Source organism: Dendrobates tinctorius, unplaced genomic scaffold (assembly GCF_039654945.1).
Source record: "Dendrobates tinctorius isolate UK_male_01 unplaced genomic scaffold, ASM3965494v1 ptg000090l, whole genome shotgun sequence".
NCBI classification, from domain to species: domain Eukaryota; kingdom Metazoa; phylum Chordata; class Amphibia; order Anura; family Dendrobatidae; genus Dendrobates; species Dendrobates tinctorius.
Window position 1 is genome coordinate 633,679 of NW_027361758.1, and position 19,545 is coordinate 653,223.

The 19,545-nt window shown below is 46.2% G+C and overlaps 1 protein-coding gene across 3 annotated transcripts in view; it reads right to left on the reverse strand.

The window, feature by feature from the left end:
* IFT81 (intraflagellar transport 81) overlaps window positions 1–19,545 on the reverse strand; it is a 282,490-nt gene that overhangs the window by 193,387 nt on the left and 69,558 nt on the right. For all 3 annotated transcript variants that reach the window (XM_073585958.1, XM_073585959.1, XM_073585960.1), the window contains exons 5-7: window positions 9,902–9,991; window positions 7,319–7,384; window positions 6,320–6,430 (exon numbers count right to left, since the gene is read on the reverse strand). In XM_073585958.1, coding sequence (XP_073442059.1) covers window positions 6,320–6,430; window positions 7,319–7,384; window positions 9,902–9,991 — 267 coding nt within the window. The remainder of the gene's footprint in view (window positions 1–6,319; window positions 6,431–7,318; window positions 7,385–9,901; window positions 9,992–19,545) is intronic.

The window sequence follows — 19,545 nt, forward strand, 5'->3', positions numbered from 1 at the left end:
AAAAAGCAATCATATGAATAATGCTTGGATTCCCCACTCAAGTCAGACAATATGGTTGGGTTTTGTTTTTTTTGTTTTAATGCAGGGCAGGGGAGCTGCAAGATAATACCAGAGGCAGACGGAAGGGATAATAAAAGGAAGAAATGAAGGCTAGAAGAAGAAAAAAAAAGTTGCATGCATAGTCTGGACTATTCTGAAATGATATTCAATTGAACAAGTGCGATGTGAAAGTGTCTACTCTCCATCTGCACTGTTTCAGTCATCATAGCTAACCAGAGAACTGTTAGACTGTGTGCCCACGTTGCGCTTTTTAAGCTTTTCCGCCGCTTTTTTGCCGCAGCGGAAACGCTTAAAAACTGCTAACAAACCGCATCCCCATGTAATCCTATGGGATTCCGTAGGTGCTGTGCCAATGCTGCGGATTTTTCCGCTGCGGAATCGCATAGTGGAAAAATCCGCAGCATGTTCATTAGTTCTGCGGAATCGCGGCAATTCCGCCGCAATAGGATTGCATTGAAACGCTCACTTTACGCATGTGGCTATGCCCACCATGCGTAAAGTGAGCGCTTCATGTGCGGATGGTACCCAGGGTCTGGAGGAGAGGAGACTCTCCTCCATGCCCTGGATACCATAATCCTGTTAAAAATAGAATTAAAATAAAAAATAGGGATATATATTCACCCTCTGATGGCCCCCAGAGTCCTCCCGCCTCTAAGCCACACTGCCAGCATCTTCCGTTCCCAGGGATGCATTGCACGAATCACCTGAGATGATGTCGCGGTCTCGCGAGCGTGAAGTCACAAAAGTCCTTCGCGCAAAGCATCCCTGGGAACGGAACATACCGGGAGCGCCGTTGAGGAGATCGGGGGCCGTCAGAAGGTGAGAATAACCATATTTTTTATTTTTTAAATTATTTTTGTACAATACAAAATAATAATATTGTGGTACCGTGTTAGCCAGAAAAATAGATGTAAATACTTATCTCCCCCCCAAAAATTGAGAAAAGTATTCAAGGTGTGATACCTTTATTGGCTAAGTAGAGAAATTATATTTGTAAGCAAGCTTTCAGGGCTCAGAAGGCCCCTTCATCAGGCTAGATTACAAGCACTTTCACTTGCTTGATATATATACATGCACGAGGTCCTTTATTGTATATTGCAAAAAAAATAAAAAAAATTTAAAAGACAAATGCACATATGGTTTTGTAAGTATTTTTAACACATTTGTATATGTTATTTATATACTATTCACTTATGTATTGCACTTCAATAGCATTTTATTATTCACTATGTATTCATAATACAACTATATGTTTTTTGCTATATTTCATATTTGCATAATATCTTGTCATATTGATATTATATTCTGTATAATGCACCTTATATTTATGCACTTTTGCATTTTCCTATATTTAATCTGGGCATATTTGCATAATTCTCTACATGTTGTCACTATCCTTTTATATTTAATAGCATTCTTATCCCCTCCCCTTGTTTTGGTGCTCCATCCCTGGGGACAGTATGGCTGCAGTGGTGTCTGGCCTCCTCCTCTGCCCTGGCGCGCGGGGTTGGGGGGATGGTCGGGCATCATGGCGGCGTTGATATCAGCTGCCGTGGTGACGCTCGTGCGGGGCTTGGCTCCTCCCACTCGCCCGGACCCGTCTGGCTGGTGGGTGGGGGCTGAGCTTCCGTGCGATGTTCAGTCACCATGGTGACGCGCCGTACTGGTGCCCGCCCTTCCTGCTCTGACGCCTGGGCTTGGAGGCGGGCGGTGATCATGCAGGCATCTGCCTCGGTGGGCGTCGCGCCAGACCTGCGGGCGGATGTGATGTTTTTAGCCTCTGCCACTATTCATTATGACACAATATAAAAGCGCATACACATGGCATAATTATATACACCTCCCCTGGATAAAGCCAAGTGCGAAACGCGCGTTGGTGTGCTTGCTGCCATCAGGTATAGATAAAGACTCTCTTTTTAGCACTTCATTTCTTTGTATAACCGGTCTTGTTGTAGCATTAGCATTTTTTATTGGGGTTTAATTTCTCAGCCATTATAAGATTGAATACCTCTGACAATATTAGCACAGCATTTGACTATCACACTTATGTCCTTAAGCTGGGGAATTTACCCCTTTATAGACCTCTTTTCTTGTCTGAGAATCTCCACTTCTGCACAAGCACATTACTTTTTTCATTGATGCACAAATATTTTTTTGAGATTTTCATTAGCTTATGCATTTGCACTTTATATACCATCCAAAAGGAAAAATCTCTTCTACAATTATTGGCTATTATTTTTTAGGCCTTAGAACAGAATATTTAATTAGGAGGCTTTTTTTTGCAACTTATACTAGGAATACTATTTATTCTGGCATTCATATGTCAATCTGTGCAATGAATATTGTCTATCTATGCCACAAGATTATTTTCTGCAGCAATATAATTTTTTGAATTTGTGATTCCCCACTTTTACATTTCTCTTGCATTGTTGCATATACCAATTTACATAAACTCTGTGTTTTTTATGGTGAAGAGATTTGCATTGTTGCATATACCAATTTAAATAAACTTTGTTTTTTATGGTAAAAAGCTTCCATTTTCTCTGGTTTCTAATTAGCCTTTCTTACTAGGTCACTCCAGCACTTTTAATATTGCCCCTTCTGTTACCCATACTCAGGGCCGGTTTTAGACAAAGTGGGGTCCTGGGCAAAAGTTTAAAGTGGTGCCCCAAATGCTAACACATTGCACCATCACACAGAAACATTTTGGTTGTATTTACATGCGCTGCATTCAGGCCGTTAAACAAGCGTGATCAACAATATTGAATTTGTTCGACGCTTGTTCCTGAGTTTCTTTACACCGGCTGAGGAAGAATGATGTGGACAGATAGTCCTCGATACAGTATAAAGGACTCCCCATAGTCCTTAATAATAGAGCCCCTCAAAGTATAATGCAGGCCCCCCTCAAAGTATAATGCAGACCCTCTCAAAGTATAATTCAGCCCCCCCAGAGTATAATGCAGCCCCCCATGGAGTATAATGCAGCCCCACACACACTCAGTATAAAATAGTCCCCTCAGAGTATAATGCAGCCCCCTCAGAGAATCCAGCCCCTCTGAGTATAAAGCAGCCCCCTCGGAGTATAATGAAGCCCCCTCACAGAGTATAATTCAGGTCCCCCCACACACGGTATAATGCAGCCCCCTCATACAGTATAATGCAGACCCTTCATAGAGTATAATGCAACCCCCTCAGAGTATAATGCAGCCCTTACAGAGTATAATGCAGCCCTTACAGAGTATAATGCAGCCCTTAGAGCAGGGATGGGGAACCTCAGGCCCCAGGGCCATTTACGGCTCTCAATGACCTTTTATCAGGCCCCCGGGCAGATTCTCAGGGACCGCATTCTTGGGCAGAGAGCTGTATTTTGATAGCCACAAACTCATTAATTTCTTCTTGCTCTGTAAGCACACACACGCAGTGTTCACTAATGAACACTGAAGGGCATGCAATGAAAGATTACGTTCTAACACCAGTGGCAGAGTCAGGATGTAATTTGTGGGTGGAGTTTGTACGGCCCCCGAAGGATGGTATAAATATCCAAATGGCCCTTGGCAGAAAAAAGATTCCCCACCCCTGCCTTAGAGTATAATGCAGCCCCCACACAGAGTAAAGTGTACCCCCCAATACACACAGTATATTGCAGCCCCCACACACAGTATAATGCAGCTCCCCACACACAGGATAACGCAGCCCACACACACAGTATAATGAAGTCCTCCCCACACAGTATAATGCAGCCCCCCACTCACAGTACAGTGCCGCCCCCACACAGTATAGGGCAGCACCCAAACACACAGTATAATGCAGTCCCTTCACACACACAGTATAGTGCAGACCCCACACACAGTATAATGCAGCCCTCCCCACACAGTATAATACAGCCCCCCACTCACAGTACAGTGCAGCCCCCCGCACAATATAATGCAGCTCCCCACACACAGTATAATGCAGCCCCCCACACACAGTATAATGCATACACATATCAACACACAGTCTAATGCATACACATATATATACACACACACACACATACACAGTACAATGCATACACATATATGCAATACTTACATCTCCCAGTCCCCCTGCTGCTTTGGCCTCTGCAGCAGGTCTCAGCAGCTCCACTGCCGACACAGCGTGGCGCAAGATGAAGTGATGTCATCATGCGCCCGCTGAGTCACAAGCAGAGGGGAATGATGGGAGAGGGAGCGTCATGTGACACTCTCTCCTCCATCACTGCTTTTAACTGTATCATCATCTATGATGCCAATAAGTTGAATGCGCAATGTGGGAGGGCCCCCCAAAGAGGCCGCATAGTGTGCCACTATTAAAAGCATGCCATTGGCTGGTGGCCCCTGGAAGATCGCGGGCCCTAGGCAGCTGCCTAGTCTGCCTGCCCCTATCACCAGCCATGCCTGTACTTACAGGACTCGGTCTTCTGCAGTTTCTATTGTTACTCAAGTCCCTTTCCTGCATCATGTGACCACAGTTGCGACTAGCCGGCTCACACAGCAATTCTATGTGGGCTCGAAATTACTTTCTCATTGTTAGTCTATGGCCCCAAGTCATGAAGGTGATTACAAGTAAAACACCTCCCTATGTCCCAAAATTGTGCAATATTTGGTGTTTTCACAACAGTCCAGGACAACTTTGGTGGTGTAAATTTCTCCAGTAGTGCACTGGAGACAGACACCAGTTAAGAGAAGCGCCTAATTCTTTCAGTGCTATCAGTCTCTAAATGAATTAGGTGCTTCGCACTCCATTGTACGGAAAAAATGCCAGTCACAAATAAGATCAGGCCCTATGAGACTCAGGACAAGTCTCTCATAGACTTAGGGTACCGTCACAATTAGCTATGCACCAGCGATCCCGACAACGATACGACCCGGTCAGGATCGCTGGTGCATCGCTAAATGGTCGCTAGAGAGCTGCCAAACAGGCAGGTCTCACCAGCGACATAGCAGCGGTCGGCGGTCGTTACGTACCTGTCAGACGCGGCGATGAAGAAGTCCTTTAGCTCGTGTCCACGCATCGCTCGTCGGCGCCAGCAGGAAGCAGCCGACGAGAAACGGCCCAGATCGTTCTCGTGCGATCAGTGATAACCAGCCGGGGAGCCGGTCGGAGGTAAGTGTCACATATAGCGATATCGTTAGCAATATCGCTGCTGCGTCACAAAATCGGTGACGCTTAAGCGATATCGCTAGCGATCTTGCTTAGTGTGACGGGTCCTTTACACTAAGAAAGGAAGTAACGATCTTCAATGTGAGTCGGCAAGGAAGAGTGGTCACATGATGCAGGAGAGGGAGCACAGAAGCGCTGGAAACCGCATTAAAATAGTTATTAGTCACTGTTTTCTGCTAACTCTGTAACCCATTAATGATGGCTAACAGAATGATCATTAACAGCGACTGCCAGCACAGACTGCCTGTTCAAGCCAAGTACAGGCCCTCTCTGCATAATGGCATGGTCAAACATTTAAGTGCTTCTTCACACCTACTTGTTTTTCATCTAATTCCTCCCCACCTCTTATTTGTTTGACAGCTCTGGCTTTAAAGGGAATCTGTCACCCCCCCCCCCCCGGGCCTATTAAAGTAAAAGAGCCACCTTCAGCAGCACTAAGGCTGCATTTTGTGAAGTGGCTCTTATGTTTATTATTTCTATGAACGCTGAAATAATCACTTTTATAAATTTCCCGCCATACCTCAATTGAGTCAGGGAGGTATATTTTCTCCCCGCAACGTCAAAGGTTATTGTCGCAAGGCATCCCTGGAAACGGGACTTGCCGAGAGCATCGCTGAGGCCTGGGGACGCTGCGAGGGATGCCGGAAGGTGAGAATATGACGATTTTTTATTTTAATTCTATTTTTAACAGGAATATGGTACCCAGAGCCTGGAGGAGAATCCAGACCATGGGTACCATCCGCAAATTTTCCACTTACTTTTCACATGGTGGGCATAGCCACATGCGGAATGTTAGCGGAACAATGCATTCCAATGTGTTCGGATTTTCCCGCGATTCCTCACAAAGAATGAACATGCTGCATATATTTCCACGATGCAATTCCGCCGCGGAAAAATACGCAGCATTAGCACAGCATGTGTGGAATGCCATAGGATTGCATGGGATGCTTTTTTTTTTTGAGTTTTCTCGGCAAAATCGCACGTTTAAAAACGCTGCGAAAATGCAAAACAAAGGCTACGTGTGAACACAGCCTTATAGTCCACTTTTTCTCCTGATTTATAAGAATTAGGAAGGTACCTGATTTCTCTGCTCCTGCTTCTGTTGAGTCAGAGAGTCTTCCCTTTCCTTTTCAACACGCAGCTGACTTGCTATTTCAAGCATCCGTTGGTGATTCTGAACTGTCTCCACCTACAGTAAATAATAAAGAGGTGCAAATGACTTACAAAAACAAGTAGATGTATCACGTTTAACACCGGTCTTGCTTGGCATTTCTGTTTCATGTCTACTACTCCCAGCAGCTGACAGAAAGTTATCGGATTCAAGTTCCTTAAAAGCTTTGGCCTTCGGCCCAAGGAGATCCCCTTTCTGTCACTTGCATTTGTATCTTCCTTAGGGCCCCGTCACACATAGCGATCTCGCTAGCGAGATCGCTGCTGAGTCACAAGTTTTGTGACGCAACAGCGATCTCACCAGCGAGATCGCTGTGTGTGACAGCGATCAGCGACCGGCCCCCTGCCGGTATCGCTGATCGCTCTTGGAAAGCCCTGGACATTTCTTTGATAGCTGGTCTCCCGCTGGCCCTCACGCATCGCTGCGTGTGACAGGCAGGAGACCAGCGATCAGCTGGTAACTAAGGTACACATCGGGTATCTAAGGGACATGCGTCACTTAGAAACCCGATGTGTACCTTAGTTACAAGCACGCTCATGCAGGGAGCTGGTAACTAAGGTACACATCGGGTTTCTAAGTGACGCACGTCCCTTAGATACCCGATGTGTGCCTTAGTTACCAGCTCCCTGCATCAGCGCGCTGGTAACTAAAGTACACAGCGATGCCGGGAGCTCGGCATCGCTGTGCTGATCGCTGGTGAAGCTGTCTGTTTGACAGCTCACCAGCGATCACATAGCGACTCACCAGCGATCCTGACACGTTGATATCGTTGTCGGGATCTCTGGTGAGTCGCTATGTGTGATGGTACCTTTAATAAACAGCAACATGCGGCTCCTAATTCGTGTTTGCATTCCCTAAGACAAACATTTTGACACTGAACTGTTACAATATCAAATGTATTCTCACCCTTTTTTTAAGACGCTCAACTCTCTTCATCAGCTGATCCTTTTCCTCTTCCATTGCACTGATGTCCTAAACATGGCATAAAAATAATAATGTATAATATACATAGTTTTAGAACTTGCACAATTCAAAAGTTATAGTCAGAAGTTAGATAGCTAAAGAACTTAGCAGGGATGTAACTATCACAGGTGCAGGGCTGCAGTCGTATCCGGGCCATGAAGTCTTAGCCCATGTGCACACGTTGCGGATTCTGCTGCGGATCTGCAGCGTTTTTGACCCTGCGGATCCGCAGCAGATTTTGCTGCATTGTACAGTACCTTTATGCTGCGGATTTTTCCGCACGGATTTGCTGCGGTTTTAAATCCGCAGCATGTCAATTATTTGTGCGGAATCCACAACGGTTTTACACCTGCTCCCTTGTCCAGGAGTCAAACCGCAGGGGAAAACCACAGACTAATCCGGAGGTCTTTTGACCTGCGGATTTATCCAAATACGCGCGGAAAAATCCGCAGCACAATCCGCAACGTGTGCACATGGCCTTAGGTAGGGCTGACAAGCTACTAAAAAAAAAAATTTCTGTACACCTGGACTCAAATTATCGGATGGCCTAAAATTTTTACGGACATTTGACACTCCCCCTAAATACCACACTACCTAAATATCACACCCCCAAAAAAATCAAAATAGGCGTGCTCGACGACAAAGAAAGGAATCTCAGAGGACGAAAATCATTCCTGACCTGCATGTGATCCATAGATAACCAATGTAGAAAGCTGATCAAATGTTTAAATAAAATAATCTATCAATAAAAAGCAACATAAGACACACCATATAGTGCTCCATACAGTATTATCAGCACCACACAGTGCTCCATATACTATAATGGCCGCACATAGTCCTCCATACAGTACTATGGGCCTGATATATTGCGCCATACAAAATAATGGCATCATATATTGCTACACACAGTGTAATGGGCCCCATATATTGCTCCATACAGAATAATGGCCCCATATATCGCTACAAACAGTATAATGGGTCTCATATAATGCTCCATACAATATAATGGGCCGCATATATTGCTCCATGCAATATAATAGCCCAAAATATTCCGTCATACAGAATAATGGCCCCACATATTGCTACACACAGTATAATGGGCCTCATATAATGCTCCGTACAAAATAATGGCCACATATAATGTTCCATGCAGTATAATAGTCCTATATAATGCTCCATTCATAAAAAAAATATTAATCAAATACTCATCTCTCCCTGTTCCCTGCTACCAGTGCTCCAGTCAGATCTGCTCAACTCTTTGTGACATCTCAGCACATAGAGTGCCCTGTAATGACATCCTCCATATACCATATGAGCCCATACACAGCCCCCACATATACACTACATACAGTATGAGCCCCCACATAGTCCTTATATACAGTAAGAGTCCCCACATAGCTCCTAGAAATGGTATGAGCCCCACTAGCCCCTATATGCAGGATGAGCCTCCACATAGCTCCTAGAAAAGGTATGAGCCCCTAAATACAGTATAAGCCCTCACATAGGTCCTAGATACAGTATAAGCCCCCACATACAGTATGAAACCCTACATAACTCACGATATACAGTATGAGCCCCTCACAGCCTCCTATATATGGTATGAGCTCTCACATAGCCTCCTATATACAGTATGAGCCCCTCACAGCCTCCTATATATGGTATGAGCTCTCACATAGCCTCCTATATACAATATGAGCCCCCACATAGCTCCCTATATGTAGTATGAGACCTCATATAGCCTGCTATAGCGTGAGGGCCCCCACATAACTCCTTATATAAAGTGAGCCCCCACATAGCTCCGTGTATACAATATGAGCCCGCACATATACTTCTTTATAAAGTATGAGCTCCCACGTAGTTCTCTATAGAGTATGAGTAAAGCCTCCCTATATACAGTGTGAGCTTCCACATAGCCCTTATATACAATATGAGCCACCACATAGCTCCCTATATAAAGTATGAGCCCCTGTATATGATTCTATAAACAGTATGAGCCCCCAAGTAGCTTCATATATACTGTGTGACCCCTAACTAAGCCCCCTGTATACAGCAAAAGCCATGAACTGACCCCCTATATACTTGCAAACAGCATAACACATACTCCTTCCCAGTCACCAGGGCTCTACTTCTTCTCTTGATGGGCACGTACATGCTGACAAGAGCACATAATCGCGCCAGCTGATGACGTCATAGCGCAGGCACGTCACAGAAGAGGCGACAGAAGCCCCCCCTGGAGCTATGCTGCCATTCTGTACTGTTGCAGCAGAACTTCAGGAAAGCTCTCTGCCCGGGGATGTGCGCCATAATCAGTGCAATCTGGCCACGGGCCCCCCAGAGCCTCGGCCCCGAGTCGTGGCCCAGACTGCCTTCATTGTTATCCGCTTATGACTACAGTGTCAAACTGATAAGAAACAAAGCGCCCCAAAATAAAAGTTAAAATGAAAAAAATTCAGAAATGTTGAAGGTAAAAAGAGGTAGAAATTTTCATTGTAAGGATAAAAAACAAAAACACAAAGCTGGCATTACCCGTCTAATCTCTGCAGTAGAGAAGCCAGATGTTTTTAGCTGCTCACACTCCTTATGTACAGTTTTGAAGTTCTCCATTAAATCTTCATACTGTAAAGAAAAATACATACAGCTTACATCAGAAAACACTTCACATGCAAAGTAACCAGAGGAAAAAAAAAACTATTAAAATGTAATATAAGCAGGTTAATAGTCACTTCAACAAAGTTGGATTAATTTGATACAGGCAAATCTGAGAAACACGGTTATAAATCTTTCAGAGGAAACATGCTTCTTTTCTCACTTATGATACACGTCTCTCCTCCTTCATTCGTCATTCACCTTGAAAATCTGCTTAAATCTGTCTTGGTCTGAACAAGGTGGACTAACAGCTCACTGAGGTGTCAGATTAAAGCATATTGAAGTCTAGAAAGGGGAGGGTGAAGTAGTAAAGAGAGAACTGGTGAAAGGTATAGACACATACAGGTTATCTTGCTTTCTAGTAAGTGTTTATCTCACCAGATACACTGTTCAGGACAGCTGCATAATGTCCTCTGTGCTGCTGATTTTGATTGTGTGCAGCATAGAGACTTGGAAGCAGGAATAACCGATGTCTGTGTGTGCTGTGCATGGGAGACATAATAACTTCTTGTCTAAGACCACTAGCTCAGAAATAATTGAACAGTAGATATTGAGCAGAGAGGAAAACTGATAAAAAAATGCAAGAAACAGGTTATATAATGGGCAAAAATATTGATATTGTTATGCTATTCCTGATATACACACAGAAAAGCTTCTTCTGATCAGTCACCTCAAATGACAGGTACACTTTAAGCTAATTTGAGTATATGAAAAAGAGGGATTTTAAGTGATCGTGAATGGCTAGGATCACTTCCAATCCTCACAATTTTAATTTCTGCATTGTTCAATGTGTGTTAAGACATTTTTTGAAGTGGATCCGTCACATCTCCTATATGAGGGCACATGAGCTCTGACATATATAGCTGTCTATATGACTGGCTATATTCATGTAAAATCTTGCTGGCTGACACATTTCCATGTTTGAGTTTGCATACATATAAAGCTGTCAATCACAATGTGTGGGTGAGAGAAAGGAGGACTCACAAGATTTTCAATAAGTCCTGGCTGCATTTCAACAGCACTTAAATTTAAAGAATTAACCGAACCATTTAAAAAAAAAAAAAAATCCCTATATATCCCCAAACTCAGCGTCTTGCATTGTATTACATACTACTCATAGAGGGAAGAGTATAGGAGACCTCACAGAGCTGCTTTAGCCCCTTCATGTCATCCGCCGTACATTTATGGCGCATGTCGGAAGCGTCTGTATGGAGCAGATGCCCGCAGGGAGCCCACCCTATACTCGGCAGGTGATGGCTGTGCATTACAGCCAGGACCTGCCACTAACCATCCCAGGTGGAACAGTGCTCCGCCTGCGATTGCTAACTTGTTAAATACCGCTGTCGATCTCTGACGGTGGCAATTAACACGCACGTCATTTTCTCTGCCTATCGGCGCGTCCCTGATATGATTGCGGGTCACCGATGGGTTGTCATGACAGCATGGGTTCAACAGATCACCCCCGTGAATGTTATTCCTGACTTCCTTTGAAACCCTGCCTGTGGCCAGCCTTCAAAGGAGACCATGATTTCTGCTATATGCTGTTGCATCGCTGTATATAGCACAAAAAAACAGAAGATTAAAAAAAAAAACCAGACACATGTGGTATTGCCGTGTTCAGAAAAGTCCTATCAAAATAAAAAAAAATAACCCAATCAGTAAACAATGTAAATGGAAAAAATTAAAGAACGACAAAATTATGTTTTTTTGACCGCCACATTTTCACAAAACAAGCTGTAACAAGTGATCAAAAAGTCATATCTATGCCAAAATGGTACTAATAAAAATGTCTCGCCCCTCAAAAAAAGTAAGCAATCACACAGCAACTGCGGAATACCATAGGATTGCATGGGAATGCGTTTTTTAAGTGTTTCCGCAGCAGCGGAAACGCTTAAAAACGCAACGTGGGCACACAGCCTTAAGCTTAGTGGAGCATGCATAGTCCTGTGAGGTTGTTGTCTTGTGTCAGGTAGTGGAGCATGCATAGTCCTGTGAGGTTGTTGTGTCAGGTACTGGAGGCCTTGATTGTATCAGAGGAATCTTGAAATGAGAGAATAATCAAGAGATTTTAGTGCGAAGTGTTCTACCCAGTGTAACAAAACTTGGTTTGAGTCTAAAATCATGGTCCTCCAGCAAGACAATGACCCAAAGCGCACATCTAAAAGTACACAGAAATGGTTGAAAAAGAAAAAATGGAGTGTTTTAAAATGGCCAGCAATGAGTCTTGACCTCAGTCCCATTGAAAGTCTTTGGAGTGAGCTGAAATCTGACATTGGGAAAAAGAACCCTGCAAACATTCTAGAGCTTGAACAAACTGCAAAGGAAGAGTGGGAGAAAATACAAAATGAGAAGTGCAGGAAGCTTATAGATGGTTATAAGAAATGTTCGGAGGCTGTCATCAATGCCAAAGGGTGTGCAACCAAGTATTAATAAGGGGTGCCTTTACTGCTGCACGTGCTGTTTATTCTGTTTATTCTTTGATATTGGAACATGTAAAATGGAAACATGGATTTTTGTGATAACTCACAGTAAAACCCTTTTCTCCGAGACGCTCATTGGGGGACACAGATACTGTGGGGTGTATGCTTCTGCCGCTTGGAGGCTGACACTAAGTGAAAAAAAGAGGTTAGCTCCTCGTCCGTCGTATACACCCTCGCCCCTATTGCGGGCGGAACTCAGTTTGGTGCCAAAGCAGTAGGAGGACAACAAAATCAGCCTTAACACAGGAACAACATGTCTAGAAAAAGACCACCCTTATATCACATAAATAAATGCGTATTAACTAAACAGAAAACAGAGCCAACTGGCTAATAGGGTGGGTGCTGTGTCCCCCAATGAGCGTCTCGGAGAAAAGGATTTTACGGTGAGTTATCACAAAAATCCATGTTTCTCCTTCGCCTCATTGGGGGACACAGATACTGTGGGACGTCCTAAAGCAGTCCATGGGTGGGAGATTGACTCACCGATCCAAGCTACATGCACCTCTTGTTTAACAGGTACGCCACCGCTGCTTGGAGAATCCTTCTACCCAGGCTCGCATCCGCCGAGGCCTGAGCATGGATATTATAATGTTTGGCAAATGTGTGCAGGCTGCCTTGCAAACCTGTTCCGTCGAAGACTGGTGCCGAAGCGCCCAAAAGGCGCCCACTGCCCGGGTAGAGTGCGCTCCGATCCCTGCTGGAATCGGTGTGCCTCTAACGCGGTAAGACTCCTGAATCGTCAAACGAATCCATTTGGCTATGGTCGATTTTGAGGCAGCAAGTCCCTTCCTGCGCCCCTCGGGGAGCACGAACAGCGTGTCCGTCTGACGAAAAGGTGCCGTCCGCGTCACGTACCTCCGGAGGGCTTTTACCAGGTCTAACGTGTGAAGAGCCTTTTCCACATGGCGCACCGGTGCTGGACAAAATGAAGGCAAAACAACATCTTCATTAATGTGAAAAGAGGACATGACTTCCGGCCGAAAAGGAGGGGCTGGTCTGAGGACCACCTTATCCCTATGGAAAGTGAGGAACGGAGCTCGGCAGGATAGGGCCGCCAGCTCTGAAACCCGCCTGATGGAAGTGATGGCCACTAGGAACACCACTTCCCAGGTAAGGTACCTCAAAGAGATACTCTGAAGCGGTTCAAATGGAGCTTCCTACAGAACACTTAGGTCCATGTTAAGGTCCCAGGCGTCCATAGGCGCCTTCTAGGTAGGTACCAAGTGGGAGACTCCCTGAATGAAAAAAGACTCCATCTGCAAATTAGTAGCAATTCTGCGCTGGAACAGGACGGATAAGGCCGATATTTGTCTCCTGAGGGAACCTGGGGCAAAGTCCAAGTGTAATGCTCTACCGACTGAGCTATCCGGGCTCTCTAAGCCCGACTGCAGAAAAGCCAAGATGTTGGGAATCGAAAATCCCAGCGGGGAAACACCGCGGTGTCAACACCAAGCAAAGAACACCTTCCAGGTGTGGTGGTAAATTCGTGCTGAAGCAGGCTTCTGGGCGCCAATCATTGTAGCGACCACCACGCTTCAAAACCCTGCCTGGGTTAGAATCCAAGATTCAACGGCCATGCCATCAAACACAGGGTCCCTGAGCTCGGGTGGCAAATCAGCCCTTGAGACAGCAGATCTGGGCGCTCTGGCAGGCGCCAAGGAACGTCGGCGAGCAGCTGCATTAGATCTGCGCCCCACGCTCGACTGGGCCAGCAGGATCGCCGGCACCCCTTCCGTCTTGATCTTTTTGATGACTCTCGGAAGTAGTGGCAGTGGGGGAAACAGATATGGGGAGGCGAAACTGGTTGCATGGCAGAACCAACGCATCCACAAGGAATGCCTGCGGGTCCCTGGCCTGAGCGACATATGTGGGCACCTTGGCATTCACTCTGGAAGCCATCAGGTCCACATCCGGAGCTTCCCGCAGTTGACAAAACTGCTGAAAAACTTCGAGATGTAGAGACCACTTTCCGGATGCAAGACCCTGCCGGCTGAGAAAGTCTGCCGCCCAATTTTCCACGGCCCGGGATGTGGACCGCCGAAATCACCAAGTGGTTTGCTTCGGCCCACTGAAGAACGAGCTCCCCCTCTGGTTGCTCTGCTGCGGGTGCCCCGTTGATGATTTATGTAAGCCACCACCGTGGCGTTGTCTGAGTCCAGACCAGGGCGGCCTGCTAGAAAGTGAAGAAACTTCTACAGCGTCAGCTGAATTGCTCGTATCTCCAATAAGTTGATCGGGAGGCGTGCCTCCTGTGGCGACCACCGTCCCTGGGCTGTGTGGTGGCGAAACACCGATCCCCCACCGAGGAAACTGGCGTCGGTTGTCATTACCAGCCAATGATCTGGGGGAAAGGTTTCCCCTGGGCCAGAGAGGAACTGGTTATCCACCATCCGAGCAACTGCCTGACTTGAGAGGACAGTCGGCACCGCCGATCGAGCGTGAAAGGATTCTTGTCCCAGGCTGACAAGAGGGCGTGCTGCAGGGGCGAAGGTGGAACTGGGCGACAGGTATCGCTTCCATTGCTGCCACCATTTTCCCTAGAATCCTCATCCCGGATCGAATGGTATGAGGGACTGGTTGGCGAAGTGTCCGGAATCCCTGCAGGAGAGCTAGCGCCTTTACCTGAGGGAGAATTACCAACCCTCGGCAAGTGTCGAAGATCATTCCTAGGAAGATGATCCTCTGAGCTGGCACAAGGGATGACTTCTTTGCATTGCCAACCATCCCAAGCGGGCAAGAGTATCTAGCGTGATGTTGACCTTTTCCTCGCATGCCCGTATTGACGGGCCCTTGACCAAGAGGTCGTCCAGATAAGGCAAGATGACTATACCTCGAGAATGTAGTGTGGCCATGACGCCTGCCATAACCCTTGTGAACACTCTGGGAGCCGTGGCTAGCCCAAAGGGTAGCGCTACGAACTGAAAATGTTGATCGCCGATGGTGAAGCGTAGAAACCCCTGATGAGGAGGAAAAATGGGAATATGCATATAAGCGTCCTGGATGACTATTGAGGCCAAGTATCCTCACTGCTCCATGGCCGATATGAGTGAACGGAGAGACTCTATCCGAAAATGTCTGATCCTGATGAATTTGTTCAGAAGGTTCAGGTCCAAAACAGGCCTGACAGACCCGTCCTTTTCGGGAACCTCAAAAAGGTTGGAATAGAACCCCTGAGCTCTTTCGTGTTCCGGCACTGGAACAATGACTCCGTTGTGCTGGAGCGATTTGATGGCTCCCAATAGAGCCCATGCCTGGGTATCCACGCTGGGAAGCCGGGAAGAAAAAACCCGTCTTGGAGGATATCTGACAAATTCTATTCTGTAACCCGAGGCCACCGATTCCTTTCCCCATGCGTCGTGAGCGACATTGATCCAGACGTAGTGAAACCAGAGTAGGCGCCTGGTTGGGGCGGCCTGAGGCGGCAGAATTGGCCGCTGTAGTCCACCCGGGGTTGCGAAAGGCCCGAAAACGTGCCTGAAAACGGGTGACGAAAAAGCGTTTTGCCCTTTTGTTGAGGGTGAAACCCGTTCTTTCCTCCTGTGGAGTCAGAGATAAGTTGATCCAACTTCTCCCCAAATAGGTGGCCGCACTGAAAAGGCAGGGAAGTCAAGGACTTCTTAGAAGTAGGATCGGCTCGCCATGTCCTTAACCATAGGGCTCTTATGACAGAAATTGCATTAGCGGCAGCAAGTGCCGAGCAATTGTCCGCATCCCAAAACGCATTGATTACATAGTCTCCGGTCACCGCCATCTGACCTGCGACCTCCGAGATCTCTGCAGGTAGATCCTGCTCCTGCGCAACCTTGTTTAATGTTTCTGACCACGATATCCTAGCCTTGGCTACCCAAGTTGCTGCGAATGAGGGAGCGAGCGCTGACCCTGACGTCTCATATACTGAGTGAACTAAGCGCTCTATAAGGCGATCCGTGGGATCCTTAACTGAGGAAACCCTAGGGACGGATAGCAGGGTCTTAGTGGCTAGGCGCGAAACCGGAGGATCCCCAACGGGGATTCCATCCATTTTTTACGGAGGTCCGGAGCAAACAGATACCTTGTTGCGAGTGCCTTTTGACCCGAGAAACGTCTGTCTGGATGTTCTCTGTGTCGCTGCACTATGTCCTCAAACTCCGGGTGAGAGGAAAAAATTCTGTGCGGGCGCTTCACTCGCTTATATGCCACTTTATGCCCCGTAGCCGCTGCGGGATCATCCTCAATCCCCAGGGTCTGATTGACGGCTTCTATGAGGCTGTTCACTGTTTCACGTGACCCTGGAGTGTCCAGGTCAAGGGGCTCGTCTGAGTCGCAATCTGAGGTCTGCTCGCTATCAACCACTGGTGACGGGGAGCGAGAAGCAGAGCTTACAGATGCCAAAGCACCGGATGTATTGGGCGACACCGTGTGAATTTGTTTCCTCCGGGTCTGCCTGGAGTGAGATTGGCCCCTGCAGGCCGGAGGCTTTTGTGAGGTGGAGGTTCCCTCTAAGGCCGGCGAGCCACTGTCCCTGCCCCTATCTGGGGCAAGAAGGGACTTTATTGCTCTCGTAAGCGACACCATGGACTGTGACAGAGATAGGGCCCACTCCGGGGACACCTTGGCTACAGTCGTAGGGGAGAGCTCCTGAGCGCGTTCGGAGTTACAGGCTTCTGGCTCTCTGCTCGTGGAAACCTAACCCCACAAGAAATGCATGCGGCATAAAGGAACATGTGCGATTTACTCTTTTCGGTCATATTGCTGCCAGGCCTAATTTATATGAGGGTTGAAGGGAAGGGAGGAGGAGGAAAAAACCACCTTTAATCGCCCGTAGTGTGCCCCTAGGGTCGGGGGTCACACTTACTCCGTCCTGTGTCCCCACGTGTTCCTGCCGCTGCCTCTGCGCTCCGCTGCCCAGCGTTCCTTTCCTCTGGGTAGGCCATGACGTTCCTCTCCCGGTCGCGGCCTACCCTGCGATGAAGCCGGGAGAGGATACGTGGAGGGACACTCGCACGTGCTCGCCCGTTGTTGGTTTGGGGAAATCGTCGGACCCTTTCAATAGGATCCGTTGCCCCTGTCTTATCTTCATAAAATAACAAGCAAAAAATAGAAGTCTAGGGAAAAAGGCCCAGATATGTCCCTCGGTGCGGGAAAGGATACGTGGAGACGATACTCAACACGTGCTCGCCCGTTGATGGTTTGGGGAGATCGGACCCTTTCAATAGGATCCGTCGCCCCTGTCTTATCTTCATGTATACGACGGAGGAGGAGCTAACCTCTTTTTTTCACTTAGTGTCAGCCTCCAAGCGGCAGAAGCATACACCCCACAGTATCTGTGTCCCCCAATGAGGCGAAGGAGAAAACAAAGTTTTATTGTTGTATTACTTTGGACCACTAATAGAAAAATCCTGAGGATATAACTTTGGTACATATATTTATTAAGATATTGTACAGTCTATGAAAAAATGAAGGGGTGCTTATAATGGTGAGCAGCACTGTATGCCATATGTGATTGGTATTGGCCTGGCAGCTGGGACCTCCAGCAATCAGAAGACTCATCAATAGGACACTTTCCCATGTCAGTATTTTGCATCCATATTTGTAAGTGAAAGCGAGAAGTGTCAAAACCAAAGAAATATACAATTTTTCATTAGTTTCTGTATGTAGGTTCTGCTTATGGTTTTAGCTTATAAATTCTGACCAAAATAGATTACATTAAAAATGCCACACGCTGTGTCTAGTATAACAGCTCAGCAGCAACTTAGCCCTATTCATGTGACTACAATACCAGCTACAGACTCATAAGTTAATATTAACCCCTCCATTTTTGCATTTCCATTTCTTCCTCCCCTTCTTCCCAGACCCATAGATACCCAATGTGTCCAGTTTTTTTTTTTTTGCATAGGCAGCATCAATAGTAAAAAGTTGGTCACACTTGTCAAGCACTATGCTTGTCAAGTGTGACCAACCTATCACTTTTCCAAGCGCTGCTTCAAATCGCTTGGAAAAGCGCTACCATTCTGCAAGCTAAAAACGCTTACAAATGCTTGTGTTTTGTGGGAAAAGTTCCGGACAGTTCCGCAGCATTTCTGCAAGGTGGGCACATAGCCTAAATGCTGGTAGAGTGTTCTTATAAGCTTTATTGCGCCGTCTGTAAAAAAAATTGATGCAAAAGCTCTATATTTGTTTCATCTGTCCACAGAACATTTCCCCAGGATTGTGGTTTGTCAAGGTACTCTTTGACAAACATTTAACTTATTTATTTTACTCATTTATATAGCGCCATTAATTCCACAGCGCTTTACATACATTATCGGCACTGTCCCCGATGGGGCTCAAAATCTAAATTCCCTATCAGTATGTCTTTGGAATGTGGGAGGAAACCCATGCAAACATGGGAAGAACATACAAACTCCTTGCAGAAACCTCAGTCGCTTCTTTTTACGTCTTTTCTTCAGCAATGGATTCTTCCTTGGCCTTTGGCCATAAAACTCTGGGTGGTTTAATGTGTGGCGTATGGTATTTGTTGAAACCATGACACCAGACTGTTCTCCCGGTTGGCCTTCAGGTCTTTGGATGTTTGACATAATGATTTTTCCGCCATTCGCTGCAACCTTCAAAGACATCTCTTGTCAATTTTCCTCTTTCCCCCACGTCCAGGAAGGCTCTTGACTGTTCCATGCACTGAAGTCATCATTCCATTGTCTAATTCACGTCACATGAGCACTGACAATCAAAGGTGATTTGATTTGTGATTTGCCACAGGTGAGTCAAAATGTGTTTCCATACTAATTTAATGTAAAGGGTGCAAATTCCAGAGTCACAGCAAGCTTTAGGTTTTTCTATTTTTCCCTTCCATTGTTTTTTGTTTCACATTATTGTTGATCATTTGCTCTTTTATATTTAAACAGGAGTGCTCCATTCAAAGAGATATTCCAAATTATGTACTTAAACTTCAAGGGTGCCAATAACGATGAGCATGACTGTACAATGCCTTTAAAGCAACACTCCAATCAAATTTTTCATCTTGTTAATATATTGCAATCATCATTTTATGTGGCATTGTGTACTTAC